This window comes from Toxotes jaculatrix, chromosome 12 (genome assembly GCF_017976425.1).
Source record: "Toxotes jaculatrix isolate fToxJac2 chromosome 12, fToxJac2.pri, whole genome shotgun sequence".
Taxonomy (NCBI): Eukaryota; Metazoa; Chordata; class Actinopteri; family Toxotidae; genus Toxotes; species Toxotes jaculatrix.
In genome coordinates this window covers 19,196,282-19,214,930 of record NC_054405.1, presented here as the reverse complement: position 1 = coordinate 19,214,930, position 18,649 = coordinate 19,196,282, and the positions used below count along the sequence as shown (strand labels likewise).

General features: G+C 36.5%; 2 protein-coding genes across 3 annotated transcripts in view; both read right to left on the bottom strand.

Annotated features, from left to right (window-relative positions):
* bnip1b (BCL2 interacting protein 1b) overlaps nt 1–7,295 on the bottom strand; it is a 43,523-nt gene extending 36,228 nt beyond the window's left edge. Inside the window, exons 1-4 of the mRNA XM_041051296.1 lie at nt 7,208–7,295; nt 6,358–6,450; nt 6,158–6,249; nt 5,507–5,614 (exon numbers count right to left, since the gene is read on the bottom strand). Of these exons, the coding sequence (XP_040907230.1) occupies nt 5,507–5,614; nt 6,158–6,249; nt 6,358–6,450; nt 7,208–7,291 (377 nt within the window). The 5' untranslated portion in view covers nt 7,292–7,295. The remainder of the gene's footprint in view (nt 1–5,506; nt 5,615–6,157; nt 6,250–6,357; nt 6,451–7,207) is intronic.
* Nucleotides 7,296–7,886: 591 nt separating this feature from the next.
* Nucleotides 7,887–18,649, bottom strand: part of crebrf (creb3 regulatory factor) — a 29,421-nt gene continuing 18,658 nt past the window's right edge. For both annotated transcript variants that reach the window (XM_041050749.1, XM_041050750.1), the window contains exon 10: nt 7,887–18,603. In XM_041050749.1, coding sequence (XP_040906683.1) covers nt 18,485–18,603 — 119 coding nt within the window. In that variant the 3' untranslated portion in view covers nt 7,887–18,484. The remainder of the gene's footprint in view (nt 18,604–18,649) is intronic.

The following is an 18,649-nucleotide window of genomic DNA, read 5'->3' as shown; positions in this document are numbered from 1 at the left end:
TATGACATTTTGAGGTCAAAAATTTTTTCGACTTTTTTTGTCCGATTTTGACGCCTTACTATACTATGACGTTTTTTATGACATTTTGAGGTCAAAATTTTTTTCGACTTTTTTTGTCCAATTTTGACGCCTTACTATACTATGACGTTTTTTATGACATTCTGAGGTCAAAAAAAAATTTGACTTTTTTTGTCCGATTTTGACGCCTTACTATACTATGACGTTTTTTATGACATTTTGAGGTCAAAAATTTTTTTGACATTTTTGTCCGATTTTGACGCCTTACTATACTATGACGTTTTTTATGACATTTTGAGGTCAAAAAAATTTTTGACTTTTTTTGTCCGATTTTGACGCCTTACTATACTATGACGTTTTTTATGACATTTTGAGGTCAAAATTTTTTTCGACTTTTTTTGTCCGATTTTGACGCCTTACTATACTATGACGTTTTTTAGGACATTTTGAGGTCAAAAATTTTTTTTGACATTTTTGTCCGATTTTGACGCCTTACTATACTATGACGTTTTTTATGACATTTTGAGGTCAAAAATTTTTTTGACGCCTTACTATACTATGACGTGTTTTTATGACATTTTGAGGTAAAAAAAATTTTCGACTTTTTTTGTCCGATTTTGACGCCTTACTATACTATGACGTTTTTTATGACATTTTGAGGTCAAAAAATTTTTTTGACATTTTTGTCCGATTTTGACGCCTTACTATACTATGACGTTTTTTATGACATTTTGAGGTCAAAAATTTTTTCGACTTTTTTTGTCCGATTTTGACGCCTTACTATACTATGACGTTTTTTATGACATTCTGAGGTCAAAAAAATTTTTGACTTATTTTGTCCGATTTTGACGCCTTACTATACTATGACGTTTTTTATGACATTTTGAGGTCAAAAAATTTTTTGACTTTTTTTGTCCGATTTTGACGCCTTACTATACTATGACGTTTTTTATGACATTTTGAGGTCAAAAAAATTTTTGACTTTTTTTGTCCGATTTTGACGCCTTACTATACTATGACGTTTTTTATGACATTTTGAGGTCAAAAAAATGTTTGACTTTTTTTGTCCGATTTTGACGCATTACTATACTATGACGTTTTTTATGACATTTTGAGGTCAAAAAAATTTTTGACTTTTTTTGTCCGATTTTGACGCCTTACTATACTATGACGTTTTTTATGACATTTTGAGGTCAAAAATTTTTTTGACGCCTTACTATACTATGACGTTTTTTATGACATTTTGAGGTCAAAAATTTTTTTGACATTTTTGTCCGATTTTTACGCCTTACTATACTATGACGTTTTTTATGACATTCTGAGGTCAAAAAAAAATTTGACTTTTTTTGTCCGATTTTGACGCCTTACTATACTATGACGTTTTTTATGACATTTTGAGGTCAAAATTTTTTTCGACTTTTTTTGTCCGATTTTGACGCCATACTATACTATGACGTTTTTTATGACATTTTGAGGTCAAAAAAAATTTGACTTTTTTTGTCCGATTTTGACGCCTTACTATACTATGACGTTTTTTATGACATTTTGAGGTAAAAAAATTTTTTCGACTTTTTTTGTCCGATTTTGACGCCTTACTATACTATGACGTTTTTTATGACATTCTGAGGTCAAAAAAAATTTTGACTTTTTTTGTCCGATTTTGACGCCTTACTATACTATGACGTTTTTTATGACATTTTGAGGTCAAAAATTTTTTCGACTTTTTTTGTCCGATTTTGACGCCTTACTATACTATGACGTTTTTTATGACATTTTGAGGTCAAAAAAAATTTTGACTTTTTTTGTCCGATTTTGACGCCTTACTATACTATGACGTTTTTTATGACATTCTGAGGTCAAAAAATTTTTTGACTTTTTTTGTCCGATTTTGACGCCTTATTTTGAGGTCAAAAAAATGTTTGACTTTTTTTGTCCGATTTTGACGCCTTACTATACTATGACGTTTTTTATGACATTTTGAGGTCAAAAATTTTTTTGACGCCTTACTATACTATGACGTTTTTTATGACATTTTGAGGTCAAAGTTTTTTTTGACTTTTTTTGTCCGATTTTGACGCCTTACTATACTATGACGTTTTTTATGACATTTTGAGGTCAAAAAAAATTTTTGACTTTTTTTGTCCGATTTTGACGCCTTACTATACTATGACGTTTTTTATGACATTTTGAGGTCAAAAATTTTTTCGACTTTTTTTGTCCGATTTTGACGCCTTACTATACTATGACGTTTTTTATGACATTCTGAGGTCAAAAAAAAATGTGACTTTTTTTGTCCGATTTTGACGCCTTACTATACTATGACGTTTTTTATGACATTTTGAGGTCAAAAATTTTTTCGACTTTTTTTGTCCGATTTTGACGCCTTACTATACTATGACGTTTTTTATGACATTCTGAGGTCAAAAAAAAATGTGACTTTTTTTGTCCGATTTTGACGCCTTACTATACTATGACGTTTTTTATGACATTTTGAGGTTAAAAATTTTTTCGACTTTTTTTGTCCGATTTTGACGCCTTACTATACTATGACGTTTTTTATGACATTCTGAGGTCAAAAAAAATTTTGACTTTTTTTGTCCGATTTTGACGCCTTACTATACTATGACGTTTTTTATGACATTCTGAGGTCAAAAAAATTTTTGACTTTTTTTGTCCGATTTTGACGCCTTACTATACTATGACGTTTTTTATGACATTTTGAGGTCAAAAAAATTTTTGACTTTTTTTGTCCGATTTTGACGCCTTACTATACTATGACGTTTTTTATGACATTTTGAGGTCAAAATTTTTTTTGACTTTTTTTGTCCGATTTTGACGCCTTACTATACTATGACGTTTTTTATGACATTTTGAGGTCAAAAAAAATTTTTGACTTTTTTTGTCCGATTTTGACGCCTTACTATACTATGACGTTTTTTATGACATTTTGAGGTCAAAAATTTTTTCGACTTTTTTTGTCCGATTTTGACGCCTTACTATACTATGACGTTTTTTATGACATTTTGAGGTCAAAAAATTTTTCGACTTTTTTTGTCCAATTTTGACGCCTTACTATAGTATGATGTTTTTTATGACATTTTGAGGTCAAAAAATTTTTCGACTTTTTTTGTCCGATTTTGACGCCTTAATATACTATGACGTTTTTTATGACATTTTGAGGTCAAAATTTTTTTTGACTTTTTTTGTCCGATTTTGACGCCTTACTATACTATGACGTTTTTTATGACATTTTGAGGTCAAAAATTTTTTCGACTTTTTTTGTCCGATTTTGACGCCTTACTATACTATGACGTTTTTTATGACATTTTGAGGTCAAAATTTTTTTCGACTTTTTTTGTCCGATTTTGACTCCTTACTATACTATGACGTTTTTTATGACATTTTGAGGTCAAAAATTTTTTCGACTTTTTTTGTCCGATTTTGACGCCTTACTATACTATGACATTTTTTATGACATTTTGAGGTCAAAAAATTTTTTGACTTTTTTTGTCCGATTTTGACGCCTTACTATACTATGATGTTTTTTATGACATTTTGAGGTCAAAAAATTTTTCGACTTTTTTTGTCCGATTTTGACGCCTTACTATACTATGACGTTTTTTATGACATTTTGAGGTCAAAAATTTTTTTGACGCCTTACTATACTATGACGTTTTTTATGACATTTTGAGGTCAAAAATGTTTTTGACATTTTTGTCCGACTTTGACGCCTTACTATACTATGACGTTTTTTATGACATTATGAGGTCAAAAATTTTTTCGACTTTTTTTGTCCGATTTTGACGCCTTACTATACTATGACGTTTTTTATGACATTTTGAGGTCAAAAAAAAATTTTGACTTTTTTTGTCCGATTTTGACGCCTTACTATACTATGACGTTTTTTATGACATTTTGAGGTCAAAATTTTTTTTGACGCCTTACTATACTATGACGTTTTTTATGACATTTTGAGGTCAAAAATTTTTTTGACATTTTTGTCCGATTTTGACGCCTTACTATACTATGTTTTTTATGACATTTTGAGGTCAAAATTTTTTTCGACTTTTTTTGTCAGATTTTGACTCCTTACTATACTATGACGTTTTTTATGACATTTTGAGGTCAAAATTTTTTTCGACTTTTTTGTCCGATTTTGACGCCTTACTATATTATGACGTTTTTTATGACATTTTGAGGTCAAAAACTTTTTCGACTTTTTTTGTCCGATTTTGACGCCTTACTATACTATGACGTTTTTTATGACATTTTGAGGTCAAAATTTTTTCGACTTTTTTTGTCCGATTTTGACTCCTTCCTACACTATGACGTTTTTTATGACATTTTGAGGTCAAAAATTTTTTCGACTTTTTTTGGCCGATTTTGACGCCTTACTATACTATGACGTTTTTTATGACATTTTGAGGTCAAAAAATTTTTTCGACTTTTTTTGGCCGATTTTGACGCCTTACTATACTATGACGTTTTTTATGACATTTTGAGGTCAAAAAAAAATTTGACTTTTTTTGTCCGATTTTGACGCCTTACAGCCGTATGACGTTTTTTATGACATTTTGAGGACGTATTAAAAAATCTATTTTTTTGACATAATTTGATGCCTTCCGGCCATATGACGTTTTTTAATGACATTTTGAGGTCTTACTAAAATGTGACTTTTTATGGTCTATTTTGACGCCTTACGGCCGTATGACGTTTTTTTTTTTGACATTTTGAGGTCTTACTAAAATCTGACTTTTTTTGGCCTATTTTGACACCACATTACATGATGCCATTACGTAAGGTTGATTCAGAGATATTGTATGAAATATTTACATTAAAAGTTTGAATAAACATTGTGCTTCCCACTGCTCCTTCTCGATCGCACTTTTCTTCTTTTTTTGTATTTTTTTTGTTTTTCTTGTCCTGTTCTTTTTGTGTCATTTTTTCTTTTTTTGTTCTTCCTGTTGGTGAGGAAGGTTTATTACTTTTTGGTCATGAATCACTGTATTTTGCATATTTATTTTGGAATGTATTTTATTTCATTTTTTGTATTACTATTTTGGGTTACTGCAACTGCTGATCGAGAAAAATGAATAAACTAAACATTAGTTACGTTGTACTTTTTTCACTTTTTACTTTGCACGTTTTCCATGCATGTATGAAAACTGGAAAAAACAAAGTTTTTCAAAGTTATGTGTAATGTAGATTTTCTGGAATAATTTTTGGTATTGAAAAAAGTATCATTCAGGAAACTCTCCTAATAACTCCAGAACTTGACTGTGAAACATTTTTTAAAAATGTTCTTCAGTATCAATCCAGTGATAGAAAAAAGGGGCTCTGTTTATAAGCTAGCCAGTAGCTATCTGACTCCATGACAACATTATATTTCCTGTATACACCCAAACAGTGGGACTTGTAGTTCCAAAACATCAACTTACAATGGTATGAAGCAACCACCACAGTAGAGTGTCAGCAGAACAGCACTTACCTCTGTTTGATGCTCTGGTTTTCTCCTCCACGCAGCAACTCATCTTTCTCCGTGTTGTCTATAGTCAGTTTACAAGCCAGGTTAGCTTTCCTCCACGCTGTCTGGTTACTGGAATCCACAGGAAAAAAAACACAGACATCAACTTTGAGTTGACTCTGTAGTTTCCGTTTTAGTTTTCTTCATCTCATCTGCTTTGTTTTGTCTGATGATATTTTGTGTACATACAGTTTAACCCCGAACAATGCCAGGTCCAAAACAGTGCTGTTTTTTTTGCATTTTTTTTTTTACATTTTTTTTTACATTTATCTGCCTTTGAAAGTTTTATTAGTTCAAGATGTCAATGTACTGCACATTTTCCTTTTCAGGATAACTAGAAAAAGAGGAAACATTTAATGTGAATTAGGGATCCACATTTTTTCACTTCTGATCCGATCCCAATACCTGAATTTGGATATCTGCCGACACCGATACTATTCCGATACCAGAGCTCTGTTTGCTTTGATATTATTATTATTATTGTTGTTAATTTTACATGATGCTGTAATAAATCTTCTTCATAGGCAAGTATATGTACGAATCTATGCATGTATGTCCCAAAAGGCAGCTTGAGGTAAGTATAAGGTCAGAAAAGAAAGTCAGACATAAATACACCTCAGCATCTGCCTTCGCTGGCTCTCTGCCTCTGCCTGAATGGCCTGTCTGTCCGTCTCTCTGTCCTGCTCTCTGGCCATCTGCTCCAGATCCTGAAAACAACAACGACACACCACATCAAATAAAACAATTTAGACTTTAAGCAAGAAATCTGTCACCTGTCACACACGACACAATGTGCATGTGTAGCCAAGGCTGACCTGTATTCTGAGCCTGAGCTTGTTGAACTTCTCTTTGACCTGAGAGTTGAGCTCCCTGAGAGCAAACTGAGGTCCGGGGCAATCCCTGATGTCCTGCAGATAGCGCGCATGCACGCACGCACACACACACACACACACACACACACACACACACACACACACACACACACAAAATTAAGTGCTATGTCTTAATGATTACATAAGGTTGATCCAGAAATATTGTATGAAATATTTACATTAAAAATAACAAATGTCTGTCTGAACAAAGCTAACACAACTAATTTTTTTTTAGTAAATACAACCTACTTGAACCAGTCTTCTAGTGACTGTGAATTATAAGTGTAGGTGCTCAGCCCATTTACTAATTTCTGCAAAACACTGCCTTTTTTTGGTTGATTTTACAAGTCTCCTTTTTTTTAAGTCTCATGACATGTCCTTAGATCCTGCATCGGTGAAGCAGTCTTCCTGACATAATCTGTTGGCATTTGCTCCCACTAAATTTTAGATGTCCTCATCTGACAGTGTTTCTGTTGTAATGCAGGTACGTTGCGTTATGCTTGTCATTTAAACACAGCAAAAACTTCCCTCAAACTTCTCCGAACTTTCACATTTGCAAATGCCTCACAGAGACATCGAGTGAATAATAAATTTGAAGGAAATGAAGTCAAACAAAGTTATTATCATTACAATAATGAAAACAAAACGTGCACTTTTTCATGGTTTTGACTGTTAGCGAGTTAAGTTAGCGTTAGCTTCGTGGACACGTCTCCTCAATAAAACCGATACCAGCTTGAGCAAAAAATAAATAAGTGAACAAATGAATAGACAATGACACGTTTTCAGCTTTTACCTGAATCAATGCCTTGATTTCTAGGTCATATTTTATAATTTCTTGTCCACAAATTCGGACGTGAACGTCCACGGAAGACGCCATGATTGTTTTTGTACGGCAAGCTGGATGTCCAAAGGACAAGGCACCTTTTTGAAGGCGCAGCAACAAAGCAACGAGGGCTGCTGGGTGCATCCTTAATAACTCAATAGATCAGATAAATAGATAACTTATTCTGTTAACTTACGATAGAAAATATAATAGAATCTATAATTTTTATAATAATTTATATATAATATAATTTGTTGACAGTAAAAAATTATATAGAATAACTGCAGACATATTCTTTAAGGATCACAGCTAACCCTTTACCACATGCACACAGTTACATTAACCAAAGATACAGGAGTCAGGATGGGGTGCTAATGGTTTTATTATTTTGATATTAAAATCAATAAACATAATCAGACTATTGTGGTTACAAGCAAAGCTGTGGTACCAACTCCTGGCTGATACAACAGAGAAAGAATTGTTTTTTTAAAAAAAAGAGAGAAGAAAGAAAGAAAGAAAAAGAAAGAGAGAGGCACAATAACACGACAGAGATTCAGGGCAGGTGTCTGCAGGATGTGGAGCAGCCAGAGACAAAAACTGTCAGAAGCTCTGAAACAGAATGAGTTGTTACAGTACAAACCAAAACAAAACAAAAAAAACAAAAAAAACAAAAAAACAAATAAACAAAAAAAAAAACAATATTTTTTACATTTTCATGCCTGTGCATAAAGCCACCCATTGTGCCTCCAAGAAAAAAAGAATACAATGTAAAACAAAAAGAAAAAGTTAGTTAAAACAAAAAACCCAGCACAACATTTATTACACAACATAAATATAACAACTGTCAAGATATTGTATTTGAACAGGCATATATGTGAACTACAAATATAGATGTCATTGCTAAAGAGAGGATCAAGTTAGTTTCAGCAGGATACACTTTCTGCAGGTTTTGCTTCTTTATGAAATTATAATCACCAAGAGATCTATTATAGAGCACTTAGCAATGAAGTATAGCCTTCCTACTGAGACTGGTGAGAGGAACACACACAGGACTAACTACAGAAAGATCCCATGCTGTTGATCTAGTCAAATAAGTTACCATACAAGACCAGAAGCATCATAACAATGGCATGTAGCTGTGGAGCTCAGAATGACCGATACCTCCCACATCCTCTACATGTTTGGACTTGAATGGATTTCCTATAAAATCTTCTTACTGTCTGTCATTATTATCAAAAGTGAAAAAAAAGAAAATAAACAGAACAGATGTTTTAGGATAAACATTGTATTTCTGATAACTCTCTCTCTCTCCATGCATTTTGGCAAGTCTGGAAGGAGATGTAAATCATTGCTGTGTTGGATGATGAGTTGGACGTGTGTAAAAGAGGGGTTTTGTTTCTTATTATCGAGGGTGGGTTGTTGTTGTTGTTTGATTTAGTAAGATCAGTCTGTAGAAGAGGAAATGAAACCCCTCCCCATCATTCATTGCAGAGGAGGGTGAGGGGTCTCTGCCCACCAGCCTTTAGTGACCCCTGGCTAATAATCAGGAGCTCCCTGACAAGACAACTGCGAACCAAAGCCCTTCTGAAAAAAAAAAACAAACAAAAAAAGCACCCAGAAGGACCAAACATCTCTGGCGCAGTGGTGAAGTTTTCCCAGAAAAAATGATCAAATAACTATGACCAAATTTTCAAATTTCCCCGCCAAAGTTAGAGAGAGCAGGCGAGCCGACTCCTAGCCTGAGCTCCAAGGGTGCAGAGCACCCGAACCTCAGTCCAGAGTCATGACAAAGGAAGAGTTGTGTCAAGGTGAGGTTCTGTTTGCTGACTCTTTGAGCCTGGTTAAGGGTTCTCCTGCCCCTTCTGACTGCATCAAACCTCCAATGACAGAACACTTCATGGGCTTCACAGACAACAATTACTCAAAGTCACAATGAAACTGCAGATCTGAGAGCATCTTGTTTCCTTTAACTGGCAGAACACTATGCAGAGAAAGTACAAAGTAATGGGATGCTGAAGAACAAGAAGGCAAGAACAGACAAAAATTACAGAATTTGTAGTATTTCTTTGTGATTATTCCATCTTTCAAATTACTCCAATTACTTACAAAGAAGTTTTGTCTATGGACAAATCTGCTGATGTTTTTTATGTGTGGCTTTTAGCCTGTTAATCTTAGATTCAATCTGCACTAAGCCACCTGATTTTTAAAACATAGCTTCAGGGTGAAGTCACTGTGCTGTGCCAAAAAATTAGTCTGGCATATAACCTGATTCTACTGTGATTTTATTTTTGTAGCAATTAAACAACCGAGATATAAAATGATAACAACTGAGCTTTAGAGATGCTGGTAGGTGGATGTTGTTACTTTTAGACAGATACTGGCTAGCTGTTTCCCCTTATTTCTAGTGTTTGTGCTAAACTAAATTGACACCTTCAGATGAACAGTTAAAAATGTAAAAATATTAAGTTTACTGTCTTGTATGACAAAGACAGGCATGAAATCCTCACATTTGAGAAGCTCGAAACTGCTTCATTTTGCTCAAAAAATGACTAAAAGGATGAATTATCTGTCAATTCAACTTACCACTACAGCACTAAACTGATTTATTGTATTTATTTCTTTATTTCATTTCTAATTTCTCTTAATAATCATTTTACTGTCAAAGTGTCAATTCATTGTTTTGCAACTCGATCAATTTATTGATGGATTTTACTAATTAAATATTAATTCATGATTGTCTCTGAATGCAGGGGCAGGATTGAAGAAAAATAGTAAATGATAAGGTAACATTACAGATGTACTATGAGTAAATCTTAAAACATTTTTATATAAAAGTCCAAGGAAATGCCTTTTGCAATTATTGTATAGTTATTGACAAAGTTTCACTGTGACTGTGATTCGTGTCTGTGAATCTCATGTGAAGTCTCTGACTCGTGGTAAAGCCCGCTTCAGTGGAAAAGCTATAAAGTCTAGTTTAAACAAATTGTCTCCTTACATGTTAATTTACAGGACTGAACAAATAAATATCAAACAAATGGCATGAACACTGGGATCAGGGAAAAAGGCAATAAAATATAATTTAGGAAAAAAAAAATTCAAACGTGCAACATTTGACAGAGTCAGAGCATAAATATCAAACCATAATATTAATTAAAAAAAAAAAAAAAAGGTTTAAACATACAAGCAGGACAGCGGCCGTATAAAGATACAACATTCATGATCTTTCTGGATCCTGACAACAAGAAGACTAGTCTACATTTATCAGCAAAGCAGCAGCAGCAGAGTTATACCTCGCTATGTCAGCATACAGCAGTGCAGCAGTCAGAAACACAAGACTGACCAGAGTCATCAACAGAAGGAATAATATGGCTAATACAGCTTTTTAACACAGCCATGTTAGCACCCAGCCACTGACAGATTAGCACCACAGTTTACCTCCATGCTCAGTTCGTCGCTTCATTCGCAACCTGCGACTCAGTCTGACTTCAAGGAGGGTCTGGCACTTCATAATAGCTAAGTTAAGAAACGGAAAGTTCTGTTGTGTGTGCGTGTGTGTTTCTTTTTTTGTCTTTCTCGAAAGGGTCTCGAGAGGCAGCAACACAGTGCTCCATGTCGAAACCAAAGAAGAAGAAGAAGAAGAAGAAGAATGCATTGTAATTCACTAGGTAAAAAGCAGGCCCGAGTCTCCCTCTGCCTCAGACACAGTGGAAGTTTGCTCTTCTCTACATGAACACACCAGCGGTGATAGCAGCAGCAGCCAATACAGAAAACACAGAAACGTGGCGTAGTGGGCAGAGAAAGTTAAAAACAGAACCAGGTTTCCCAAAACAACATCAATTTAGTTTACAAGTTCATTTATGCTCTTCTTCAGTAATACTTTAAAAGGGAACACCTATGCAGAGTTATCCAGACAAGACAAACAGCTCTTATCTGATAAAAGGCTGATTATTATACAAACTGTATTGATTGGGGGTCAAAATGAGGTTTTCATTTCATTGTTGTACTTCAAGTTTAAGTTTTGGGAAACCCAGTCCCTTGTTTCTGTAGGGAAACTCCCTCCAGACTGACAAAAGGTGCAGATTTGTGTTCTCATATATTTGATTAAGGCACCTGGTTCAGCAGGCATCATATTCAAAATATCATTTTTTTGTAAATGTAAAATCCAAGTGCGATGTGAGAAACGCTGTTGGTCTTTTGACTGTCGTAGGAAAGAAGGTGTAGAGAAAAAAAAACAGTTGGGGGATGGAGTGGGGGGTGTGTGGTGGTAATATTATACTGTAACTGTGTGTCATGGACACCCTAAACCAAAATCTAAAGTCTCTTTGTGCTCATTCAATAGCAGCATGTATGAAATCATTCGACTGAGAGTCCAGTGAGCCCAAAAAGTCATGCAACAACCTTGTGATGGTGAATACGCTTTCTGACAATTGGCCAAATTATTTCCCTATCTGCAAGGGACTCCAGACGTCACTTGATTCTCTCAGTTCTATGCAGGGAATCAGCATGCAAAAACATTATTCCCAGTGCATCTTTTGTCACAGAGTACATTTCCGTATCTAATTTACACAGAGAAAAATGCAGAGGGTAGTAATTGTACAGCCTCTGAAGATGAGACGTTTTTACAAGCAACGGGAGCAGCCCACACGAATTCGAACAAGACAGGAAACAGTTGAAATGTCTCCAAAGAAACTCAAAGGCAGACTCTGACATCTGACACCACAGCCAGCAGGAGGTAAAGTCGTTTAAAGCAGTGTTTTTTGTTTTGTTTTTGCTTTTAACAAAACCAGTTTATCAAGAATATTAGGTAACACTTATTTTACAGATGCAGACTTTCCAAAGAAATACTGTATTTATTTTGCTACAGGTTATACAGAAATTGGGATTTTTCTTAAAAGAACTGCTCCATTAGCCTGAAAAAAGACAGTAAATAGAACACTGACATACTATCACCTCATACAGTAGCTGAGGTGGTTGTCGGGGTTGTGTTTATGGCAACCTGATGAATGCAAGTCCAATATTCTACGCTCTTTTAGCTCTGTTTTTGCTCTCCACCGACTCCTGAGGGAAATATGTCTCTTTAGCTGCTAAATGCTCCACTGTGTTCACCTATGAGTCACTCACTGTGTCTGTCTGCTGTCTGGTGCTGAGCAGGAAGTGCACAGTGTTTTTACCTAAGCCTTTTCACTGAAAACAGAAGTCTCCTGTGACTGGAGACAGCCCTGATGAGAGCAGTGAGACTGAACCAAAACGGTAATGTTGTGGCCATAAAACCTAAACAATGGGCCCGAAAGGTACTAAAATGCCCTGTAAAGCAAATTACATGTCGTCCTTTGATCCATTTGTTAACGCAGAAATACTGATAGGTGCAGTTTTAAACCTAAGAAAATGTCCATCTGTTATTTGCTATTGAAAATTTTATTCTTGATAAATGCTGAATTATGTTTGCCTGTGGACAAATTTAGTATGTTTGGCATGTTCATGCTGACCTGCTTTGCACTGAGTAAAAGACTAACTGGAATCAATTAACTGGAAGTGTATCACTGTAACACCCTCCCTATTTTCCCCAGTACCAAATGTCGCAGTTCTTTCAAGGAAACATCTCGGAAATGACTTGAAAATTAGACTGTAAAACAAAGTGTTACTGAATATTTCCTCTGGAGATCGTTCTTGTTGGTTTGTAATCCAATTATTTTATCATGCTAAAGTTATTATGAAATTCCACATGATATTTAACAATAAACAATGTTCTAATGCACCAGAATATGTTTGTTTATTTTGCAGTTGTGGTTTATGGTCTGTACCTCTCAAACGGAGTAAAAATCCTCCATAACTTTTGTGCAGTGGTATCAAATTCAGGAGTCTGGCTTTTTACAAAAGAAATATTGGTACGCTTAACAAGAGCGATCATACAAGTCAATAAAACAGAAATCACCAGTCTGTTGTTATTATTTAGAGCAAGTATCAGAGTGAAGCTTCTTCTGATTGGTCCAACAGGGAAATCATTAGCCATTAATCGACAGAATCAATGAAAATGATCGAGGGGGGGAAAGTCTGGTCTAACGACAGTTACTGGACAATAATCGGATGGAAAATGTTACGTGTGAGTGGATCTAAACACAGATGCCAGTTTCACTCTTGGATTATTTCTCGGATAAAGAAAAGTAATCAGCACCACGTGACAAATCCCAGTTGGATCACGGCTGGAAATCAAGTCCTCTGTGTGAGGAAAACGTTGTAGGTTGCGTTTGTTTGAATACCGATTTGAAGAAAGCAGAGAACGTGTGTGAATTCTTGTGACAAGTCTGTTGGCCTTTTTTTTTCAGTTTCTGTAGAGATCATTGCACCATTTTTGATTGACATTGATAATTCATAACACACACACGCACACGCACACGCACAATATTTTGTACAGAGTAAAGAATGGCGACAATAATTGGAATACATAAATATATTTTCTTTTGATTTTATATGTCATCACATATGTCAGATAGAAGAACGATATTACCCTGATTTGCTGAAGAAGAGCTTTATGGATCCACTTAGCTTTTATTGGACAAGAGTAGCACAAAGTTACACACTCTATTAGCTTAATAGTTGACTGAATAGGATTTCAGAATCATCAGAAATAAAAAGTATAAGGAATAGTTTTACTGGCGTGGATTTTCACTCATTTCCTTGACTGTTAAAATGCCACAGAGTCTCCTGGTTTGAATGTAAAGTTGCACAGCTTGCGCCTATCTTGTTAAATGTAAAAACCTGTGAGGACTCTCTCTTGAACCAGCCTTGTGATCGACAACAAAACACACGCGCTTCTCTTGTCAGCCGGCCGTCAACCAGCGGCCCTTTAACCACTGTTGACCCCCTGCCAGACCTGGGGCAAAATTATAGCTGAAAAAATGCCTCAAATGTTGTCCCCAAAGGACACAACAGAGTACAAAGAGTTCGAATTTTTGAAGCCATTTTTCAGATATATTTCACTACGTCTGCTACTTCAGTCAAGGTTGTGTTGAGCCAATCAGGCTGAATGGTTTTGTTGTTGTTGTTGTTGACCGTATACTGGCAGAACAATGTCATGAGCCTCAGACACACCCCTTGGCCAATGACTTGTCTGCCAGGTTATTGTTTTCTTTGTGTGTATGTGAAGTTATTTAAGAAGGCAATAAGTGTCCGGATTGAGTCTTCATTTGTAATTGGCTTGCCATACAGTACAGTGATATAGTAACTTCCCCCAAGGCGGCCGGGAACAACATCTTTCAAATGGGCTCTTCCTGGCCGCCCCAGGCTAAACCCCTCCTCATTAAGTCACAAGTAGAAATCAGTTTACAAATGATAACAATATAGCTCTCTGGAGAAATGTGTCTACACTGTACATCACCCTGAAGAGGAAGCCAAAGCAGAATCAGTTTTTCCATAGGAAACCTCTACTGAAGGCAAATGAATCATGACGCCAAGGGGGTCAGCATCAGGATCAATGTAGGGGCCCTGGAATCAAAACACTCTTTTTTTTTAAGACCACAAACACACTATCCACACAGTCCCTGACCAGGAAATAGACCTATCCTGTCAAGACACTGGGCTTCTCAAAGCCTAGCAATGATACGCTCTCAAACAATACCTCATATCATTACACAGCTCCAGAAACTTTGAGATCTAACCCTCGTCAGGCCATACATCTATACATCTTTTTCTTGCTAGTTTGTAGACCTAGCCAAGTCAGGTAATAGACCTATCCTAGCAAGTAGTCGTCAAGTACACTTGCAGCATTCACACCAGGCCTTTTAGCAGCAAATGGAAGAAAAAAATGCTTTTCTTTTTGTTTTTGTTTTTTTTTTTTCCTTTTTTGGACAAAGTGCTTTTGTTTTCAAACATATAAGATATAGTATTCTATACATATATCTAACATTTAGAAGATACATATTAACTTATAGTCTATTTACAAAAATTAATCACTACTAAGAAAATAGCTATGGACGGTAGGGGAGAGCAAGTCATTAGGCTACAACTAGACTAAGAAGTCAAATAAGAATCATGGAACTCATCATTCTAGTTTCAGAAAAAGCACCATTTCTCCCTTTTTAGACAAAACAGAAAACAGTAAAAATATATATATGTAGCACTAGCTGTTATTCAATCACACGATACAGAAAGACCACAGCTCTGCATCAGTTATTAGACATCATTCTGTGAAGGAGCGCCGTCTTCACTTCAAACTAAACTGAATTCAGCCTCGTCAGACTCTTATTTTTCGTTACATCTCCTTGCTAACTGGGTGAACTCTGGTTGAATTTTGAAACTCTTGGGAATGACAGTGTTTCCTCTGAGCAGGCAGCAGGGAGGGAAGCATACAGGCATCATGCATTGTTAAAGGCTGGACGCGCTGCCAATTTGTGGCCTGGACTTTGTATCTCTGTGTCTTTTGGTGAACAAACTTGCTGAGGACCGAAGGCATGGCCAGGCAGATAAATTTCAGCAGTTCAATCTCTGAGGCAGCAATGCCAATCCCTGGAAATGCAAAATTCAACCAGCGCCACGGTAAAAAAGGGCATAGGTGTGAAAGTCTGAATGACAACTCACAGCGCTGATTCCAGATCAGCCTGGGAAAGAATCAAATGGCTTTGGCTTTCTTACAGCATCTATGACAACACTGCAGCTGGATCCTCATCCAGCTCCTACCCTCCCATCTCCACACTGTTGTCCTCTGAGCTTCTTGCTTTCCTGGACGTGTCCCTGTCTGCGCTAAAGACAGCCTGTCCTCATTCTCTTTATAGACTAGACTTTAAACTAGACCATGGCTTTGCTGCATTGTGTTTTAAATAAATCCAGTCCCGATTCTCCGTATTTCACTCAGCCAGCAAAGGAGACCGGAGGGGTCAAGTGTCACTTTACAGATCAAACTATCAGATTAACTGCATTTTAGACCTTTCTCCTCTTTTCCTCCACATCTCCTCCTCTCCACTCAGAGAATCTGACCAACAAATACTTCCAAACCAACAGGAAAGCTAGCAGGCAGCTAAAATACAAAAATATAACAATAACTTTTTTTTTTTTTTGGTTTTTCAGTTTTTCCTCTAATTTTCTCAATGCAAGGATAGGCTTTAGAAATGTGTCATGCTTAAAAATGAATCAATTCTCATGAAAAGTGGCATTTTACCATTGATAGATATATCATTAATGTTTCTATGTACAGTACTTTATAACACAATTCAGTTAATATTTTGTTGATGAACTAGACCTCATCTACATACAGAAATCAACAAGTGACACAGGAACATAACATTTTGGTTATTGTTGGTGACATTTTGACAAACAAGCAAAAATGTAACATAGCTTATCTACTAGTGCTCTTGGTTTTTGTCCTAGAATAGAGCCATAAACACAATTAGCATGTGGAGAGAGGAATCAGTTCAGGAATGAAGTACTTCCTAAAGCAACAAATTTACTGGAGAGGCCCACAGAAAGGGTAAAATTTTAGATAAAAAAAATGAATGAATGAATGAATGAATGTTCCTTTTCTGTACAGAATTGGACCCAAGCTAATTTCACAGTTCTATGAAGTTCCCTGACCCTCCCACATTTCTTACATTCAATACGGCGTCAGGTAAGCTGTGCAAAACCTTACTTTAACTGGCTGGTCGCCGTTTCGTTGCATGTGTCTTTGGTACAAAAAACAATCAAAATATAGTGTGCAAATATTTTTTGTAACTCTAAATGAAAACATCAGGTAACCCTCCCCGATCCCCAAAGACAGAGTACCAAAAACCATAAGTAATCTATTGCAGAGCCCTCCTATATACACAGACTCTGTGGCATCACGCAACGAGAGCTTCCATTTGTTTTATGTACATTCAGAATATCTTTAAACAACTGAAATACACAACAAACCCCACAGGTGTCTCCCTCATCGCATTCACTAGCAATCTCCCTCAGTGTAAAGCAGTCCTCTCCTTGGTTGGACCTCAGGGAGTTCTGACCAAACACCTCATCTCGTTCAGTCCCTCTCACATACTCACTCAGACTTACAGAAACACACACATACATAAACAAGGCACAATGAATAGAACTCTGATCAAACACTAGTATGAACACACCAAACTGTTAGCCTGGTCATCTCTATTGTACAAAAAGGGGGAGCCGGTGCTGTTGTTCACTGGGAGACACGTCTATGTACAGGTTCCTAGAGGAGATGGATCACTTTTTATGTCTTCTTCATCACCACCATGATCTTCCTCACAGTCACACTCCCATACTGGCAAAATGCCTGTTTCACCCAGTCCAGTTATAACCAGCACAATGCCAAAAAGCACCAAACTACATGCGCTTCCACTCCACATGGTCAACTACCTCCTGTTGTTTAAGTTAACGTTAAGCTTCTTCCTGCCTGCCACAAAGTTCAGCCCAGCAGGACGTGACTTAATTTCTAAATTTTAAATCTCAGCTTCTACTGCTTTTTTTGTTTGGAGCATTCATTTTCTAGGAGTCAACTCCTACATTTTAACAGTAGCAGAGCTGATTGGCAAACAGGGGATGGCATGAACATATTTAGGCCTTCAATACAAAATATTTCCTGCCACCCCGTTATGCTTCGGAGCACGCTGCTTTTTTTTTTTTTGTCTCTGCAGCTGTCTTGGCAACCAAAGCCATCAAGTGCTATAGTCAGTCAATTGAATATTCTGGAGTTAATTTCTGTTGCCATGAGAGGTGAAGCTCTTCTACGAAATGATAACTGGAACTTTTTCAACCTTTCGACGGTGTCCGACGTGTAACAGTTCTTCCTCTGTCATTACAACCTCAACCAACTTGTGTGAAAGTATTCCAGTGGTTGCACTCGTGTGACTGTCTCTGTGTCAGCCCTGGAAGCAGACCTCCAACGAAACCAACCCAACACAATGCTATGTTAAACACATCTAATAATCACCAGCAGATTTAGGACGTGCTATTAGATATACACCTAACCATCACTTGCTTTTAGAGGCGCATTTCCCAACATATGCTCACGATGGGTTGGGAGACAGTGACGCACTGACTCTGCACGCAGTGTGCAGAGACAGAAAGCTAGGGTGTATGCCATACGGGTGCATGGCTATTAACAAGCACACATACATACACACAGGGAGTGGTATGTGTGTTTGTGTGACTAACAATGTGTATGTGCTCGGGGTTGGAGGGGCATGCAGAGGGGAGCATAGTTACAATGGGACAGCACGGTGGTAATGTTTAGTCCACTCCTCTCAGTGGACAGTGGTTTGTCTAGATTTTGGAGGTGGGGACACGCAGGCCGACCAGTCCACCGGTGGGATCGCCTCGTCCTGTGTTCTCCAAGATCTTGTTGACAAAGTCTGAAGTCTGCCCAGCAACAGGTGATGCCACTGCACACAGAGACACACAAAGATGCATTCAGGGATGTTAGACATT